The sequence below is a fragment of the Carassius auratus genome, chromosome 16, assembly GCF_003368295.1.
Source record: "Carassius auratus strain Wakin chromosome 16, ASM336829v1, whole genome shotgun sequence".
Lineage (NCBI taxonomy): Eukaryota > Metazoa > Chordata > Actinopteri > Cypriniformes > Cyprinidae > Carassius > Carassius auratus.
This window is the reverse complement of record NC_039258.1, coordinates 2,724,014-2,745,409: the sequence shown is the minus strand read 5'-3', so window position 1 is coordinate 2,745,409 and position 21,396 is coordinate 2,724,014. Positions and strand designations below refer to the sequence as shown.

The 21,396-nt window shown below is 36.6% G+C and overlaps 1 protein-coding gene across 2 annotated transcripts; it reads right to left on the bottom strand.

The window, feature by feature from the left end:
• Positions 1-994: 994 nt before the first annotated feature.
• Positions 995-20,586, bottom strand: rspo1 (R-spondin 1). 2 transcript variants are annotated; one of them, XM_026283331.1, is made up of 6 exons: positions 20,133-20,586; positions 15,834-16,376; positions 11,373-11,564; positions 8,687-8,827; positions 6,959-7,168; positions 995-2,403 (listed from the first exon to the last, which is right to left on the bottom strand). In XM_026283331.1, exons 2-6 carry the CDS (start codon positions 15,928-15,930, stop codon positions 2,249-2,251), a joined length of 795 nt encoding a protein of 264 aa, XP_026139116.1. In that variant the 5' UTR covers positions 15,931-16,376; positions 20,133-20,586; the 3' UTR covers positions 995-2,248. The 2 variants fall into 2 exon arrangements, with proteins under 2 accessions (XP_026139116.1, XP_026139117.1); XM_026283332.1 differs by having other exon boundaries at positions 15,834-16,373.
• Positions 20,587-21,396: the final 810 nt, after the last annotated feature.

Below are 21,396 nucleotides of genomic sequence, written 5' to 3'. Positions count from 1 at the left end.
TTATATTTTATGCCGACAGGGTGGACATGTTAAGCTTTGGTAAAGCAAATAAGCAAACTCATACGAAGAAAATTTGTCAATTAACCACAGCTGAAGAGAAAAAAATATATATAATTGTCGTCCTAATGTCACTATGGGTATTGCCTTTTTTTAAGGGGCGGATTCCCCAATATGACAGGGTGAACAACCATTCAGGGCACTTGGACAAATTTTTTATTTAAACATTTTTTATTTATTTTTTTATTACCAAATGATCAATACACTCAAATGAGTAATCTCTTATTTAACAAAATATTAATAGGATCGTTTTATTTATTAAATTTTATGATTTGACAATGTTGTACTATCATTCAAATTTAAGGAGTGCATGGGACATAGCAAAGTAACATGCATCCTCTTATTTAATAGTCATAGTCATTTTTATGTTATCATGGCAAATTAGTTATTTATGTACAGGACACCAAAAGGAGCCCTTATGATTTTGACCACAGTCAGTGAGATATATATATATAATATAGTGATACACACACACAGAAACACACACATAGATAGATAGATAGATAGATAGATAGATAGATAGATAGATAGATAGATAGATAGATAGATAGATAGATAGATAGATAGATAGATAGATAGATAGATAGACAGACTATCCCTGGTCTTACATACAAATATACATAATACACAGACAAAAAAAATAAAATTAGAAACTGCAACCAATGTTTATTTAGATGTTTATTTACCTTGTAGACTTTTATAGAAATTGATATACAATAAAAATAGGTATATTGCATCAAGATGAAGATCGGAAGCTGACATTTTCAGTGTCATAATTCTATTTAGGTGTATATGGTGAACACCCACTGATCTGGGCTGCAGTTCCCAAAAGCATCATAAGCCTATAGATCATAAAAACCATTAGCACCAGTGGTCTCTACAATCTACTTCTGCTTTGGGAAAATGCAGCCCTGGTCAACAGGCTGTGAAAAGAAAAACAGACTAAGAAAAGTGTGACTGGATGCTACATGTAGATAACTGTATGATGTACAGCATTACTGCAGATATTGATACTGTATGTTGCAAAGCGTTATGAACGATGTGATATATTGGATCTATCTGAACCATGATAACTGAGCAATGAAAAACCTATAAAGCATATAATCAATGCAGTTTAAGCGTTATGCTGGTTTAGTTCCTCAATGGCTTAGTCACACAATACTGTAGACATCTCTTGGCCTCTCTCTTCCCCTCGTTTCACAACATAAAGGTGCACACAAGAACACAGATTCAAAAACAAACAACACATCTGACACACACACACACACACACAATCTTTCATACACATACTTCAACACTGTACATTCCTCGTATTATTGCTGCCTCCTTCTGTGCAGAAAATACTGTATTTATTTTCCCCTAATAGCAAAACTTTTATTTTACATATACCACTAAAACAAGTAAAACCACTCCATCGGTTGTAAGTTATAAGTGCTTTGTCTCGTGATATATAATAACACTTTTTGCATCATTTTTGGATAGTTTCCTCATCATTAAAGTTCTTCTTTCTCCACATTCTCTCTGTAAACCACAATATCAGTTCCAGTGCCTTCTTTTGTTATAAACAACAGAAAAAAGATATAAAAAGCACTTCAAAAAAAAAAAAACTTTTCACTCTGAAACAGACTCCAGACTGTTTGCTACCTGTCACGAACATAAGGAGTTCCAACTCTGGAGAAAAAAAAAAGAATGTGATTACAGCTGGATTAGGTGAACCACAAGAGATTCTAATGTATTTTAGATGTTCTTTAGGCAACGTTAGGACGGCAGGCCTCATTTGCAGTGATGTCTATAGTTCAGAAGCCTTTCCAATAGGTCTAAAGAGGAACATATGGAACATTTCGCCAACCACAAACAATGTTGTTTCCTGTGGGAAGGCTTACAAAAAGAAGACCCTGCACACGCACAGCGCACAGTCTTTCTGAATGCTTCCAAATAGCATGAGACTAACCAACCCAGTTCCTTGGTTCCCTCAAACTTTACTCAATTCACGCAGTTCATTATTCAGTACAGCAATCCTCCAGTTCTCATTGAGCATGTTTTACGTGTAGCAGCGTTATTCCTTTTTTCTTTTTTTTTTTTCTTTTTTGCATAATTTTGATATTGTCACAATCAAAAACCGTTTGTCTTGAGCCAACGAAGATGGGCCAGGCATTCTCCTTTCTTAGGCCCACCTGACACCACCATGAGATTAGGTCACCATGCTTGTTGTAATGGTGGGGACAGTGGTGGACCTGTTCGGGGTCTTTTTTTTCTTGTTGCCCCCTTTGCCATTTTCTTTGGAGTCTCGTCCGCGGTTCTTGCCATTTTTTTCTCCACGGTTTTGCGGATTCTTCTTAGTTTCTCCTGAATAAAATAAAGTTGCAATTAGAAAACCCAAGATGTATTATTTCGTTGTTTAAGGAAAAGTACTTAAAACAATGTAAATGTACTTAAGAAACAAAGCAAAACAACAACAACAAAATATTTTAAAGGTATATTTCTGATCCCTTTGGCAATGTCTTTTTCTTTTTCTTTATTATTTCATTCTTGTTTTCGGAATAAACTTTAATACATTTTAATACATTTGTTTTTTATTTTAAAACTTAAAACATTCAGCTTTAAAAAAAAAATCTATTTTGTATTTAAAGTAAATTAGAAAATAAATTAAAAACACAAAAATATCTATTTTTATAATAGTAAAACATAGCCAAACTGAGAATATAAAGGAAAAAATCTATTTCTAAAGCTGCATATTTAAGCATATATCAAAATGTACAAAATTGCATAAACGTTTCACATAAAGAATTACAAATACAGATTAGGTCATGCAGAACTGTAATACAGCCCAAAAACCAGTGCTGAAAAACGCAGGCTGGTTGGTTTCCCATCAGCCTCGTTTGCACTACTACTAGAGGGAGTCAGGGCCCCCAAACTGACTGACATTTGTTATGAAGTTAGTGTTGTGAGTCTCAGTGTTCCCTGGAAACCAAAGTCAACACTCATTTGGTGCTGGAGAGCATTCACACTGCACTTGATAACATGAGCCACAAACACAGCCACTCTGTGACTCCTGAAATTGGCTCTCTGCTCACCTCAAAGCCCTGATGTTTTACCACAAATCGTTGCATTTGTTTCTACATAAAATGCACGATTAAATATAGAATGCAAATGGCGCAAACAAACATTTGTTTAATTAAACTTTTAAATAAAGTTATACTAAATGCAGTTTTACTTTTAAATGGCATCATCATAAACTGTAATGTAACTGTGATGATGCCTGTTACATTATTGAAGAGTAAACAACTGAAAATTTCCACAATATTGCAAAAGAAAATGTGCTGTTGTACAGTTTTTCCACTGCAGATAATCGCAAACACTATTCTTAAGTTTTTGAGGAGTGCTACTGCTTTTACACGACAGATGAATAAATAAGAGGTTACTATTGTAATAATACGCTACTTGACTCAATATGGCCCAATATTTAGTTTATTGTGCTCCACTAATGAAAATTCAAACAAAGCCAAAGTAGAGCCGCTGCACATTTCAAAGTAACGTTTTTGAGCAAATCAGTTGAGTGAACAAGTCAGTGACTCATTTATAAAGACACTTGCTTGTTTTTATTTTCCCTAAACAAATCAGTAGCATGTTTTGAACAAGTCGGTTAGATGAATGATCCAGTGACTAACTCGTAAAGACGTGATTGCTCTGTACAACAATGAATCAGTATGTTTTGAACAAATTAGCTGATTGAATAATACAACAACTCACTCAATAACTAAATACACTTATGAAGGCCAATTCGGAGTGAGAACAATCATGGTCGCCATATTGGAGAGCCGAAGTGCATAAAACTGGCCACTTGAAAGGGACCTTAAGAATGAAAGACTTTGACTATGTTTCCAAGTTTAATTATGCAATGGCGCCTCCTTTATAGGCTCATCAAAATGATGCAAAACTGCGTTCCAAGTATCAGAAGGGATTTCGAAGGAATTAGAAAATAAGGAACTGGGATGAGCCCTTTTGAATGGAACGCAGTGAGTCACTTGTTTGGTTCAGTGTGTTTTGAATCAGTGTGTTTCGAACAAATCATTTTAACGAATGATTCACTGACTAGAGGACAAGAGATAAATGTTGTATGCATTGCATCAAAGCATATCACAGTCTTATCTGTGAGATGATTTCTGAAGTTTTCCACAAATAAAACACGTCTAACTCAGTTCTATTGTTTAGTATCCATTGCTTTGAGAACAGCAATCCCGTGTGAAGAATTCAAAGGCCTTGTGTTTACAAAATGCCTCTACTCGAGTGTCAGTTAATCACGATTTTAAAACCGAGGTGAAACGAAAAAACATGGAAGGAAATGGAGCTTTAAACTTTGGATCCACATGGAGGAGACTTGTTAGCTTTGATAAAGCGGCAAGAGCGCTTGGGGAAGATCCATTCATTTATGACAGCAATAATTACAGTGCTGCTCAATCCAACCTAAACACCATCGCCTGACAAAGGCAATCACGCGTTTAGCGTATTTGGTTTTCGTGCAAAGACATTTATTAAGCTACAGGAAGGGGAAGAGAAAGGGGGGGAGCTTGGCAAAATCAACACAAAGCGTGAGATCTGCAGACCAGTAAATCACCGGTGTTATACAAGCACTGCCCCCTGTGATTTTTACAGCAGCTCTGTCAGCCAATTCCTGCAGATGTATTCACAGCCTTGCTAATTTAGCATGAGGTGCACATTTACGCACAGAGGAAAAAAAGAGGGCAATCGGGTCATGCAACCCATAACCTATGAGGTTTTTGACACCTGAGCTGCATTAATTCGTTTCGCCCTGAGAAGTGGGTGGTGTGGCTTTGCTTTTCTGGCAAAAAACATGTTTTGACTCCAGCCAGCACATAACTGATCCTATCTTAACACAGTTAGGGAAAGCAAGATATTATGAGATTGAACTACAAACAAATGACTTTACATGTGTCCAGGTCTATTATTTCACCTTAACTCTCTCTCTCTCTCCAAAAGCTTTTCCGACAAGTGGACTCTCTAAGTTTAGAAATTTGGCAGGCGATATAGCACTTTTATGGGGCAGTTTATAATATTTCACTGTTAATTATTCTTATGGACCCTGGGTGGAAATTCTTTCCACAAATACGGGCGTCATGCAGAGTAAATTTGCCTCTCATTTCTCAAATGGCGCTGTCACACCTAGTCCAGCAGAGCATGGAGCCTACTTCTCCCGACAGAGGAACACCGAGCGCTTGATCTTGTGCGGCTGTTCGCACAGAATAAGACGTCATTTCCAGGAACGCACTGTTTCTCAACAATGTGAAGACAACTAAGTGCTCTAGAAGGTATGTTCAAGTGTTTATTTGAAGAAAGCGTGATGCTACGATTAGCTTAGAATGAGTCGTGAATCATGCAATTTCCTACACTGATATGAATCGCTTGAATACATGATTAAATTAAAGGAGATCTCTGGTTTGGGAGATATATATATATATTGGAAGACATAAAAGAGAAAGAACAAAAATAGACTATGAGTGAAAGCAGTTACAATCACACAAACACTTTTTATTACCCTGGATTGATTTCTGAATTGACATTGACATTGCAAGGTCTGCTGTAAACTATTCAGCTGTAAATTTCATGAAACTTTAATGAAAACAATCGGAGCAAATGAGCTATTTTTATTTGTGACAAGCCCAGTGGTTATCAAAAGCGTGGGAGACTTCCTTGGTTTTCAAATCTTTGTTCAGCAGCAGACATTCAAAACTATCACGTTAACAACAAAACAAGATCCAGTAGGGTTTGAGGTTTGTTGCAATTCCTTCTTTTCCACTCACTTCACTTTCTTTTATGCATGATTTGAATGATGGGAGCGAAAGTCTTCACGCAACGTAACTGATTGACTTCAGGAATATAGTGTAAAATGTGTGTTATGATTAGCTTCTCATTCTTTCTTCATGGATAAAAATGTCATTCAGGTTTAAAGCAGCACAAAGATTTTTGTATGCTGTACTTTAAAAACATTTATTAATGGGTAATGGTTTTAATGGCAACAATGTATACTGAAAATATACAAAACATAAGCAATGGCAAAAAGGTTAACGACTTTTTAAAATGTTTTTGAATACTTTAAAAACAGTACCAAATTATATTATATTAATATTATTAGAATTTAAAATAACTGTTTGCTATTTTATCTTAAATGTTTATTTATTACTGCGATGGGAAAGCTGACAACAGTTGTGCCACAAAATTTTGTTATTTATTAATTTATTACATTTTTGTAGAAACCATTACATTTTTTCATCTTTGATGCATAGAAAGCTATAAAGGACAACAGCTTATTTGTAGACTCATACTATAAATCTATGTTTTCTTACAAGCAAACTCCTATATTTTAGGCTGAACTACACAACAACTACGCAGGTCATCAAGGAGAGTATAACGGTCAATAGAAAGATATAAAACATATTAAAACTTTTACGAACAGATTACAGACAACAGGTCCACTACAGGTCCACTAACGTTCCGTTCCCACTCAAGAGCCAAAGCAGCATATTAACCTCACTTTCCAGTAAGTTAAAGCAACAAACAAAAGGCCGACCTCAGATCCGCAGCCAGCGACGAAAAGATTACAAACCAGCTGGGCTTCTGTTTATTTACTGGGAACACTCAAGGATTTATTTTCACCGTATTATGTCAAAAACCATAAATAAACGAAATCAAATTAGTTCCAGGAGACTGTTTACATGTTTTTCCGAGTGGCCAAAAATTATAAATGATCAATAAATCAACAAATCTGTAATCTGCAAACATGCGCATTGAAGTTGGATAACAGATTTCACGCATTCCTTTCAGCACAAGCATTTCCTATCCATCCACTTTCCAACATTTTTGTGTTGTTTTTTCTCTGAATTACCTTTGCAAGGGATCTTTTTCTGCACGGTACATCTTTGGGTCTGGGTCTCTGGGACACAGCCCGAGGGCGGAGCGGCCCCAGTGGAAGTGGAAGGACTTGGAAGCTGTATGGGCTCCCTGGTACGGGTCTGGTTACCCTTTTTAAAGCCACATGTTTTGTTCTTCTTCATGCAAGGGCCCCACGGACTCCACTCACTTAGATCACATTGGACTGCAACACAGACAAAAAAAACAAAAACAAACAAAAAACAGAATAACCAATCTTTTTAGATTTAATCTAACATATGCCGATTACACAATTTACTACATTTTCAGACAATAGGGAAAAGACATTTCTTGGGGTTTGTACATTTTGTTCCTCTGGACGGGGGTCTGAGAAACAAGTTACTTCAAAACAAAAGTAAAAGAAAGTGCATTAGGAAACCCCAAAGAATTAACAGCGGAGATTCAGACTTCTAAAATCCAGCATCAATCACATCTTCCAATTACATTTTGCTAAAAAGCAGAGCATGTGTTATGGTTGTATGAGGTAGGTATTGATAATGAAAGCTGTCAAGCTCCATTGCTTTGAGCGGTTTCATGCAGTTTTCAAGTCTTTTCTAAGTTTCAGGTTTTTTTTGTCTGAAGTGTTTAAGGCCAGGACGGTCAAAGGAAACGCATCTCTGCCAAAAACGATCACAGACTAAAAAAAAAAACAGATAACAAAGTGGTGGACTGACCTGTTGACGCAGGTAAGGCATCATAAGCTTTGGCAAAATGTCACACTGGAAGTCGAGGCTCCCCATTTAAAGGCCAAATAGCCTGGAGGAGCCAGCACCACCATTGCGAGTAATGCTATAAGTGCTGTGTTTGCTTGCTCCTGACAGAAATATTTTCAAAAGAAATCAATAAAAACCCTTATCATCCAACAGGCCTTTTGCCAACGTTCCTCTCAACAGCGATTGAGAAACCACAGGGAAAAAAGAACACAGAATTGAAGGAAATAAATAAAAGGAAAAGGTATCCGAGAAGTTTACTTGTTTTATCATTCCATCAGCATAACTGAGTCGCAACAGCTATTCATATAGTGCCATGTTCCCACTACATCTGATGACATGCACTAAACCAAAAACCTTATACAAGATCAAATCTGATCATATGCTGATTCATATATTACTGCTATAAAATGTGATATTACTGTGTGATGATAGTGTATTTTAATACAAAGAAACCTTTTTATGTGGCCCTGGACCACAAAACCAGTCATAAGTTGCACGAGTATATTTGTAGCAATAACCAAAACTACACTGCACGAGTCAAAATAATTGATTTTTATTGACTTTTATGCCAAAACTTATTAGGATATTAAGTAAAGATCATGTTCCATGAAGATATTTCATACATTTCCAACTGTAAATATATCAAAGCTTAATTTCATATTAGTGATATGCATTGCTAAGAACTTCATTTGGACAAATTTAAAGGTGATTTTCAAAATGTTAATGCAAAACACTGCATTAACTACAATCATGACCAAAATGTAAAAGTATGAGGTAGAAAATTGCTAATAAAATCTAACAGAAATGTTTAGTTTCCTAAAATGGCACCTATAGGCACTCATTTTTCCTATGACAGAAAAAGACACATAAACAATATATACTAGAGAATGCTGATGTTCAACATATTAGAACTGAAACAACTTTAATGCAAGTATAATGTTGTAAATCCCTGGCTTGTGCAGCTCACTCACCTACACACTCCATGGTGCCATTGACGGTGAATCCTTCAGGACAGCTGGAGAAACACCGTCCTCTGTGTGAGTACAGGCCCTCCTTACATTTTGTGCAAAAGTTTCGGCTAAAACATGCCTCACAGTTTTCTATTTTACATTCTGAAATAAAGAAAGACAATAACAGTTAGATGCTGATTTTACAAAAACATTTCATTTAAATAATTCTGCTTATTTTTGACATTGAAGAAGTGGCCAGAAATATCTGGTGACTTTAAATTACTATGGCTCTTAGAGTTTCTTACCGAAAAGTAGTCAGTTCAATGTGAATGTCAAGACTCTCGTGTGGTTTCCTCACACCTCTGTCTCATTAAAAGTATGCCGTCTTCTTTCAGACTTAAAAACTGACTCAAATTGGGGGCAATTGTGGATTTAGGCGGAATGAAAACCAGACACTAATGAAACAGAATCCACTTCTCTACCCATAACCCCTTCAAAATTATCATCATTATCTCATTTTGCTAAACAGTGGATCTAACTATAAATCTCACTCTTTTCTTTTGGTGAGTTTGGATAAATCCTTGAAGGATTTACAGTTCGGTCCAAAAGTCTAAAACCTGTTGATCATGTCATCCAGAATGATTTGAGATGTTTTAAAGTACTTCAGTGGAAGCATGAGCTAATGTTCTCATTTTAGTTATATTTATTCGTTTTTATGTTAGAAACCCTAACATTTTAAATGTGATTTTAAATCCCTTTTTTTCTTCCGACTAACTCAGACTGAACTTTCAATCGAGAAAGACTGCGAATAATTTCACAAAACAGATTTCAATGCAAAAATAAGGTTCTTAAATTTCCGTTCGAACACCTGGGACATTCTCAGAGCAGCAGCACACGGATATCTCAGATATCGCCTGGTCCCGGCCAAAAGCTGAAGAGGGCCTAACAACATACTTGAGTCGTGTTTTTTGTTATAACCTCTGCTCTCAATTACTACTTTAAATGCCTGACAACTAAATTAGTAATGTTTGGAGCAAATTCTTTTGCACTCAAGCATTTACAAATGTACCCTTAATGCAAGACAAATGTTGTTAACAAGACATCATGGGGATCTGGAGACCAGTCAAATGCACGCAGCTGATTGAATAATTGCAACGGGGCAGCCACTCAGAGGTCTGAGATGAAGGAGGGATTCGCATGCACAGCCGTCTTTCAAAACAGGACAAAAACACTCAAGATGAGAAAGAAACGAACACGAATGAGGGAAATGTTGACAAGAAGGATCTGGTAACATCCGGAGCGATTTGGAGTCAACACCTGCGGATACGACGTATTTTGGTCTCAATGTGTGGGTCATAAAAATACTTAACCTAACAAGCGGACAGCTGCATGTGGTATTTCAAAGCAAGTGTAAAGTATACGGTCAAGAAATGATGAATTAAAGGCTCCAGAGGGTTGTGAAATAAAAACAGCGCTCCGCTAATTTCTCACTTCCCTTGATGCTAACATTTAAATTTAAGGTTATCTAGAATGAAAGTTTAAATCAGAACCATCTGAGAGGTATTAGGCGGAGTGATGCAAGAGTGTATCTTGGTAACAAAAGTATTTTCTTCCTATAACAAAATATAATGACTCCAAGCTGTGGTTCACACTAATTGGCTATCAAAACACGCTTGAAAAGGGAGCAGGACGTTCAATTTACAACTGGAAAAGCTCTGGTAGGTTGAAGTTAGAAAAGTCTCAAATAAAGCTATTAATTTCCTCCCACAACAGGAGTAAAGAGGTACCACCAATCAATTTACGAGAGGTATTTCCTTGTTTATCCACAGTTATCCCCCTGCTTTGCCTTTATCACAGTAAAAATGCTCACGCACATGATGGGAACAAGCCGCCCAGTCTCTGGCTGAAACTTAGAGAGCGCACTATTAAAACAAAGAGGATGATTAAAGGTAAGTCCTCATTATGCTTTTTGCGTAGGGCTTGCCTAGAAAGACCCAAAAAATATGGCCAGAGTTGAACTACCATGAACTCTGCATTTACAGCCTACAATAATAACACCGACTTCCTAGAAGAAACAGACAAACAGCCGTGTATTACCAATGTTTTGCTTTGCATTACATCCCCCAACCCTGTTTTTCGCCCACAGAGTAAGAGAAAACAGATCACTGGCTCAACATTTGGCATCCATGGGTGAGATGCACTAGTTTAATGTCATTGAATGTGGCGAATAATGAGATTGTTTTGTAATTGCGCAATTTGTGCCATCTTTCCAAAGACGTTAAACACTGTATAACTGACATTAAAGCCTTGGGAATGGGCTAAGGAAGGCCATTTTAAGGCACTGTGCTGTTCAGATAATTCATCTTCTCTTTTGTTAGGAAGGGAGCGGGGTAAGATGTGTCAATCTCCCTTCAATCTAAGAAACTGCACATTTTTGTTATGTAATAATATATACAGCTATTGTTTTTTATGCAAATACATCTAAAGAATACGTACATATAGAAAAACATTAGCATTTTTACAATTTAAAAGTGTTCCATTTTTATATATATAATGTAAAAAAAATGTAATCCATCATCAGTCTTCACTGTCACACGATCCTTCAGAAATCATTTTAATATTCTGATTGGCACAGCTTACCTTATTATCTCCTACTTATTTACAGTTAAAGAAACTAGAAAAATATGCCAGTAGAGCAAAGACTCACGTGTGCATTTGTTCATATCACGATTTCGAATGCCGTAATATCCAACAGGACAGGCAGCGAGGCAAATGCCTATCTGACGGATGTCATTCCGCTCCAGTAGGATGAAGAGCCGGGGTCGACATTTAAGACAGCCGTTGTATTCTGAGCAGTGTTCACAGCCAGTCGAGCACGACGGTGGTACTTCAGTGCTTACTGACAGAAGAAGGAAAGAGAAATAGGAGTGAGCGTGATCCTCCTTACAGTTTAGAAGACCCTCTGTAATCCCAGGTGTTTACAAAGACTAGTTAAGTAAACTAGTTATGTGTTATCTATGGGATTAGACAGCTTGATTACAATGTCACTTTCTAGCCACTGCTTCCTGGCCTCTGAATAAACATTTAAGATGAGTTTGCCATCACCCCTAAATATCTAGATAACACAACATGTGACAAGCTATGATAGCAGTGATTTGTATAATAATACAAACTCTGTATGTGTAATGTAATTCATCTGGGAGAGCACTGGGAGAACTGGTGATTCAATTTAGGAGATTGCACACAGATTTCTCATGGGTCAGCTGGGAAGAAAGAGGCCTGAAACTTCAGTCTGTACTTGTTCTGTCCAGGTGCCTCAAAACGCTGACACGTGAAATAAAATCAGAAACAAAATAAAACATAAAATCAGTTACAGATATCTAAGAAAGCTGACTCATCCCTTGCGACTTCCATGCCTTGCTTGTAACATCCAAAAAATTCTGCATTTGAGGCCAAGAAGAAATAAATGATTACTCTGAAAGCATGTCAGAGTGCACATCCTGTTCCTGGTAGGCTGACTTGAGTCAAAACTGCAGTCATCTGCTTTAATTTACGGGTCTATGTGTGTAGCATTAGCTCTAAATATACACTCTCTCTCAGGGCAATCAATCTCTGTGCTGAAAAATGTGTTAAAATGGTATTCCACTCTAAATAAGCTGCGAGTACAGCAAATGATGTAACGTAATAGATAAATACAGCCCTTAAATTGACATATTTTTACTTTTAAAAACATTAGAAAAATACCTATTACTAGATCACGTAATCTCAACCATCAAAAACAAAGAAAAAAAAGAAAGAAAAGCTTTTAAACACTAATATCAATCAATTAATCCACCATTAATATTCAGTAGCAAGGACTCCCTAGTGGGTTCAGCTGAGAAGCACCACGGAATTAAAAAAAAGTCCATAAAAAGATATTTTTTATTACAAGTGGTTCATTTTCAAGCGATGGGGTGTCCTTTATTCGATTACTGCTTTCCTCTCCACAGCTGAAATAAATGAAAAGGTCTCTCAGCAGGAACAATAAATATGAAAAATTCTGAATGTCAATGATTGTTTTTCACTGGTTTATTAAGCAGCAAGAAGGTTGGTTAGGTTTACCTCGCACACATGCTAAAAAAGACAGCATCAGTTGCCACTGCACTTCTAGACAGTGTTATATCATTATGACTCGAATGTCCTCTTTGGATTTGCCTTTTCAAGAGAAAGATGAAATCATCATCCAACCTACAATGCCCTCCAAAACTTAATTACTCTAATGGTAAACTAATGGTAATTTATTAGCAGAGAATCAAAATATTTATCTAAAATGAAAAAGTGGTTACTGCAGTAAGAGCATCATTAAATATAATGGATCAGTTCATAGGATTGGACATCTGGCTCAGTGTAGTCGCGTATGACTTATGTCTGCATTCTTATCAATGGGCATTAACCAGTTCAATCCAGCTTGAACTTGACAGCATGAAGAAAAAGTTGACTCTCAGATGACTGTAGCCATTTAAAGTCTAAAGATATTGCTTATATTGCCATATTTGACTTATTACTTTAGCATTGTTTTTCAAAACAAATGCACCTTTTTTTCAGAATCCGGGCTAAAAAGAATTCTTCATTTGAACAATTTAAAATTGGCCTTAAAATATACTAAAAGAACATATATTAAACTGTAAGAATGCATATGGGTCCGTGTATCTTTTGGTCATTCGATTTTCAGGTTTTTTTTTTGTTTTTGTTTTTTTGTTTTTGAATGTATACACATCTTGCTCTTTCAGGTTATTTGTATTGCATTTTTACATTTTTTTAAATATTTTTATTTTTATTTTTTTACTGCTCATTAGTTTCCCCCTTGAAACAATAAAAGGAGTAATTTTATCCGGTTGAATAACATGAAACTATTTTGCTATCCCCGAGTAACAACAGGTGTGGTGATGAATTGTATATTAAAATATTAAAGCTATCCACTTTATTAACAAATGTGAAAAAGACTTTAATCAATACAGGAGTTGCCTAGAATGTGGCTGGTTTACAATGACCTAAACCCCAGAGAGGAACAAAGCAGAATTTTGCATTTAGATGATTTTAGAAAGCAATAATAAGTCTTCATCAGCAGCATTTTGAGGAACAACAAACAACTCTGTCACATTCATTGATTCAAGTTTAGATGGAAAAAAAATTGGAATATCCCATGCATCAGACTTGTTTTCAGAGAATATATCTTTATTTATATGTAACTGATGTAATTTTCTTATCCACTAGCAAATACATTTTGTCTTGTTTAAAACATTAGCCAAGCAAAATATAGAAAGGTTTATGTTTAAAGCAAGAAATCAATTTTGCTAATGGGGTAAGGGAAATAAACGTAAATCAAAACATATTCCCTGCAAACAGATCTTATTGCCTACACAATTTTAAAAGTACATTCATCTTGTTTAAAGCGTGTTTAGACATTTTAGTGTAAAAATGGGGCAAAAAATACTGATTAAAAAATATTTTTGCAATGTACACGAGTGTGCAGAATAGCTGAATCCCTTTTTGACGTGACAGGCGCCGTGCCGTAAAATGAATGTACAGAGCGGAATCATAATTTAAAATAGTTTGTAACGAGCAAAAATAAACATTTAGACAAAATGAAATATTAGATGTTTTGCTGGTATGGTTTGGATATTTTAGAGGGAGGGAAAAAAGCAGCGGGACTGCTGATCAGTCACTTGTATAAAAACAGATGTCAGAGGTGTTTGCTTTCATTTTGTTGATAAAACTGCTAGAAACCTCCGCTATCAAGAAGCACCAGTCAGATGAGCTTACAGTGAGGTCAAGAAGCCTTAACAGATTGTGAAGCATCAGCAGATTTATTTCACAGAGGAACTCACTGTTTATTTCTCCTCAGATAGCTTTACATTCTGCCATTGTGAGTTGATTTGCACTTCTAGGCTTCCTCGTGCTGCATTATTTCTAGCTTCAGCGACCTGCTACAACTCTCACATCTCTATATATGTTTGTTTTGTTGCTTATAGGTTCTGGCAGGTGTATAAATGTAAAAAAAAAAAATTACTATTGTCTCTTAATAACAAAGTTAAATAGAGAAAGAGCAGTCTAACCAGTAGCAAATGCAATGGAGATTTGTGCACAGCCAGTGTAGTTTTACCTATAACCTCCTCTAGAGGAGGCTGTACACTCCTCAACACTGCCAGCAGTGGTCAATGTACAATTTACACTGAATAATGACAATCTCAACCCTTAAGGTCAGATTACTGGATAAAAAAAAAATGTATTATACTAATAATTATTTGATCATCAGGTTGACTTTATAACATTACACCAAATGCATTATTGAGGATTTGATAGCAGTACACAAAAATAAGACTTTCCATAACCGTAAATGTGTTCTTTAAAATTTGAAATACTAAACCTACATCAGCGCTTTTACTATGAGATGTGCACACATATATAATAACTTTGGAAGTTGATTTGCCAAAATTATTACAAAGAATTTACTGAAGGAGTGGATGCCGAGTTGCCATATCCTTCATACTGATACTAATTATATTATTACATGATTTCTTGTTTGACTATTAATCAAGTTATGGCAAGAGTGAAATGTGTAACCTTACAATGTGGGGTCTAATACCCCAAATTACTTTAAGAATATTTGATAGCAGTATTCTAAAAAAAGATAAAAAATAAGCATTCAATAAACATAAATGTGTTCTTTATAATAAGAAAGACTGATTCTATGTCAGTGCTCTCTCACGCATTAGAGAACATTTCAGAGTGAGTTGTGCAGTATGTGTGGGTTTCAAAACTCATTTTCCCAAAAAGAAGAAAAACAAGAAGTCATAAAAAGGTGAGAGCTGCTTTGAAGCCAGACAAACTACAAAAATGTTAGTGTTAGTGTGTTAGGCATTATATTTAAGTATTTCGGCAAAACAAAAAAACTGGCCATGCTTAGGAACATAACATGCTCATTTACAATTTACCCTTAAAAAGCAAAGTTGCTATTAAAAGAAACAGAACAGGTTCTACACAAGCAATACCCAAGCAATAAATGACAAGAACATTCCAAGGCACTCAGAAATGCTCTAATGAGCCACAAATATTAGGAACTGACAAATGAAATGTTGCATTGTGTCTCACGGGACAAAAAGAGACAGAAAGAGACATCAGCACTCACTTCGTCTCTGTCTTCTTGCTTTGGAGGCCTTGAGGTTATCGCCGTGACCCATGGAGCCGAGGAAGACAACTGCCAGCGCCACCAGTCCCAAATGCATAGTCCCTGCTATGGCAGACAGATCACAGCTGAGGGGGCCCCTTTCACGCTGTGGCAGGTGGAACGAAGTTGACTACAGCCGGCCACGACGCCCTTGGCTGGAGGCCTCTGCCGCTGCAAGTCCGTACATGTTCGGAGAACAAACCATAGCACTCAAGGATGAAGATGAGATCGATGAAGTTCTGGGTGCGGAAAGCCTGGCGAGATGAGAGACGAGCCGAGCCGAGCCTTTCAACCCATGAAGCCGGGGGCGAAACTGAGAGGAGAGAGAAGCTCCCGGCGGTCACAGCCAGGAGATCCTAACGTGAGTGAGCAACCCAGCCCAGGAGCATGTGTCTTATTAGGGATGCTAGGAGGAGGAGGGGGAGTGCCGAAAAAAAGCCAGAGAGATGGAGAGAGGTTCTGGACTCCTACGCGTGACAACGCATCCGTCAGTGCCAAGATCTGCTGCGGAGAGACAGACAAAAAGGGGCGAGCGAGGGAAGGAGGGAGTTGGATGAAGAGAGGAGTGGGTGAATGGGGGGAGAAAAGCACAATGAGACATGTATATAAAACGGTACTTTGTTAAGTCAGCATGTCAAAAGAAAGTCCAAATATCTTGCCCAGGGGAAGAGATGCAAGTTTTTCAGTTTTATGCTTTGAAAAGTGAATACTTTAAAAACAACTTTTACATTTTCTGTAAACTGTCATAAAATACTTTTTGGAATCAAGGAAAAGACGACGGAAAGAAAATAGCCTTACGCTGGGCTTACATAACTGCACTCTTTCATCTCTATCACTGCTCTTTCTCAACGAAGTTCAGCATTTCTGCGCTCTAAATTTGTTAAATTGATTCATGGAAGTCTGGTTTGGAACTACAAATGCGGACACAACAGTTTGAGTAACATAAGCCGAAACTGGTATTTTGTCCGTTTAAACCACACATTCCTGCCATGCTTATTTTTTCCTTGGCCAGATAGATTCATGAGCTGGGAAAGCAAACAAAATGTTTCATTTTAAATGTAATTTCCCATTAAGACTGACAAGAGCTGGAGTGTCCGGGCGCTAAAGCTAAAGTTGATTCGACCAGAAACAGGGCACCGTGAAACAAACACCACAAAAACCTTCGGTCGATGCACATCCAAAAGTATTGAATGAAAAAAAAAAGGAAAAAAAATACATGTTTACCCCATCTGTCAGAAAACAATAGACTGAAAAATGTCTCTCAAGCAGCGAAAGCATTCACATCTACGCCTCTCACTATGACAGATAGATATGTTTATAGAATGATTCTTAATCACATTCCAGCAGAAATGGATGAGCGTTCTGGTTTTACGCAAGAGAGACATCATGCCTGGAAGTATCAGGAAAGCAGGGCCATATTTGGCCACAGGTCCTCTGGATCTTGTATCGTGTTATTTGTTAATTCTTAGCATACCAAAAAGTGCTTTTAAATGCCAACAATAACTCTACAGATATCTATATTTCATTTAAGCAATTCAGCACTCCTCAGAAATGAGAAACTGACTCTATAAATTGTAATTTATGAACCAACGTTCAAGGCAAACATTATTTTCCCTCAGTTTGGGTTGAATTTGACTTCAAATGGGTGAAAGTACAGCGGGCGGACACTTTGTGCAAATGTGTCATGCAATTGTAAAACATTATTAAGGAAAAGCGTAATAGTGTTTAATTGTAGCATGACAAATATCACAAACAACAACAACAAAAAAAAATTATTCTCTGTGCTAAATGGCTGTTAACAGGATCTTTTGGTTACAGTGATGTGGTAAAACTAAGCAAAAGCAAAGATTGATAAACCACATAAACAGATGTGGTAGTGGATGTGGTTTAAATAAAGGAAAATTAAGGAAATAATATTTATCTTGCACATCAGGCATTAAAACGATGATCTTTCTGCAGTCTGGAAGGAATAAGAAGGAATCTTCTTGCAACCTCCTCTCTTTCCACTAAAACGCACAGACATCTTCTCTTCACCAAGTTTATTTATCTTAGACAATGAATAATACTCCGATGTCTTCGACACCACCTCCGTATTTATCAGACAGAGCCAAAACCTCCTGCTGCCTGCTGTTCGTAGAACTCGTCAGCAATATTAATAAGGAGAGATATGTCAAGTCTGACGCACAGATATGCCATCGCCCTGGAAGCAGAAAGGGGATTTATCCAGAAAATAAGAGATGATGTTCAGTGAGAGGAGAAATGCTCAGGTGAAGTCATAAAAGGGAAAATATCTGGAGATATAGAATCTAAAAGAAAAATGGCAATTTTTCTGTATTCTGTATATAAAATAAATCAGCTAAATATAAGATGTGCATGTAAACTATAATAATATGAAAGTTCTATTATGAAATAAAATGCATAAAAATACTATGATATCTAAATATAATTGTACTCAGCCAATCAACTCCTGCAATCCCACCGGTGATCTCAGCTCTAGTCTTTTTCAGTACATCAGTTTTTCTTAGTTTCTTCACTCTGCCTTTTTCCATCTTGTGTGACATAGGCCAACAGCCCAGCTTATACCACAGAACATATGTTCGAGCCATTACATTAGGCAGCAAGTTCAGGCGGAACCATGAAAAAGGTCAGAGCAGTAAACAGGCCATAAACAGAGTCTGTAATAAAGCAGAGCAAATGCAGAGTGGATGTCTGTCTGGCCTGCTTTGGAACCATGGCTCAGACCCCCTGGAAATCCTCCGCTCCAGGAAACCCAGAGAAATGAGGAAAGACAGTTAAATGTTCAACATCCCTCCCAAACGGCTTTCTATAAAAGCTCATGGACTAGACTCAAGATGAGAAATGGTGATGCACAGACAAAGAATTAGTGCTGGTGTTTAAAATGGTTGAATGGAGTGTGTATTTGGCACATAAAGTACTTTTTGGAATATTGTTTCAGTATACATGGCAGCCAAACGTATAAAACTTAAAGCTAACCAATGATCATGCAACAACTATGACTAAAGTGTACAATAAATCTGATGTCTTCAGTCTGCACGGTAATCCATGTGATTCAGCACACTTAAGGGTGACCTCTCTTTGCCCTCAACATCACACTCTCTCCTGATCTGCAACTTTGAATCTACACCAGGCACCCATGACTCAGGACCACAGCAGCGTTATTGAAATATCTGTCTGTGACAGTAAATGATGCTGTTAAATCTCTGTACTGGCACCAGGCATGCAGCTGTCAGACTGCACCTGTCTTCATATCTATTCCGTCATTTCTCCCTCTGGACTGGTCCTCTCAACAACACTTACTGGTTTTACTGCAGAAAGCTGGTGCCAGATTACCTAACACTGGGCCAGACACAAAACAACGGATGTTAAAAGTCATAAGATCTGGATATTAGGAACTGGCAGGCCAACACATGGATATCCCTCCATCCTTAAAAGTTCAACGTCTCTAAATAGCTGCTTGCACTGTCTTTGTTTTCTGTTTGGCCATCCATAACAAATCAAAGACAAACACCAGAGCATGTCATTGATTAGGTAATGCAAAATATCTGGTCTAGTAATCTGAATAACTAAATAATAATAATAAAAATTCCAAATAATCAATAGTAAATGTATTGTATTCTTATTCTTATTATTAATAATAATTATTATTATTATTAATAATAACCAAAATAGTTGTTTAATATTTTATTTTACCATGTAATTAAGATAACAAAAAATACATGTTTAATATTTATTATTTAGAATAAAGATATTTCTAGAAAAGATAACCAATGTTTTTTTCTTAATATTAATAATCAACATTTTATAATACAATATCAAGAATAACAAAAACGATTGTTGTATTTAATATTTCATTTTAAAACGTAATTATTATTTAGGAATAGGCTATTATTATAATGATTAGCTATATTTAGGAAGGGGAAACAAGTTTAAGCTATTTAGCTTCTAAAATCTTGTATCACAAAATAATAATACAATTTAAGTATCAAACATAGACTTTCCACCGTAGCCTAAACATTTCGAACATTTAATCCAATAATAAGAATATTATCTTGGTCAGATAATAAAAAATGTCAATATTTGAACGATGAAAAGTTCTGCATTTGGAGTCATGGTCCAGTGAAGTTGGCTCTGGAACGGTTTAAGATGTTAAATTAAATGTTTTCCTTGGCGATCTCTCAGACGTAAATCAATGTTTTAATGCGCTAAAAAATAATGAAGGAAGCTGATCGTATAACCTACCTACTATGTATCGCGAGCCTCATATTGATCCACTGAGCGCGAGGCTCTAATGTGTCTGTAATATGGGCTTCTCCTCGCGCTGCTAGCAGACACCAGCGGCTGAACAACAGACTGCTACTGGGATTTTTATGGGACAAGCGCTTCTTGACTTGCTTTGACTTCGGTTAAAATGTCATGACAGTTTACATCAGTGCCCAAATGCGTAATATGAGCAATAGTGGGCATGGGAGAAAGGAAAAGAAACAAAAAAATGACTTAAAATATAAAATCCCAAGGATAAATCCCCTAATTCCACTGAACTGCGTTTATAATGGAGCCGACAGAGGCCTGGTTTATTTTGCGGTTCTCTGTCGTAATTCTGAAGCAAGTCCCACATAAATCCACTTTTAATCTCCGGACAGCATCCAAGTCATTGCGGAGAGCTTCTACCTCACGAAGTTTGCATCCAACTCCATCTAGAGCCGATTCGGCGTGCTGGAGGTTGAGCTGGCCCCACCCCTCAAAAACACACACTACTGAGAGACAAAAAACCTGTGATGGAGTTGAGTCGAAATGTTGCTTGTTTAGAGGTTCACCTTAGTGGAACACATCCATCCGTCTATCTCTAATAACAAAATTAATAAAAACATCTGTCGAGACCCTCAAAGACCATTTAAACAGTTTAAATGTTTAATAATAGGCTTTGCTATTTAAAGTGAGGATTTTTTCCCCCTAAACTTTTAGTAGGAAAGTTTGAAAGTATAATATACGTGGAAACTGAATTTATACATTTTATTCTTTGTAAAAAATAAAATAAAAATAAAAAAAGATTAAACTTTGACCAAGTTCTGACAATCAGAAAACGTCTACTTGTTTACTGTCTGCTGTGCATGAGAATCTCCAAACCACAGACAGTGAGTGAGCTGAATGTTTTCTTGATTTGCTCTGTAAACACATTTGCTACCTCAATGTGGCATTGAAAAATCTTTAAAAATGTGCCTTTTTTATAGTATATTTGGTGAAAGGGGAGAAAAACAAATGTAGAAAAGGTGGTCAAAATGTTTACTTGATTCTTAAGAATTATGCTTAATATTTATTCTAAACTGTAACTACATATGGAGACTTTTAGTGCAAGAGGCCATATTATTTTACTTGGTGTGATTTATCCTCCTCCACTTATGTATATTGCATTGATATGGAGTAGACAACCTCTATATTTTAAAATCTTTCCAAAGTTATTTGATTTTGCACATTTGCATTATAAATATATTGATCTTTTGTTCCC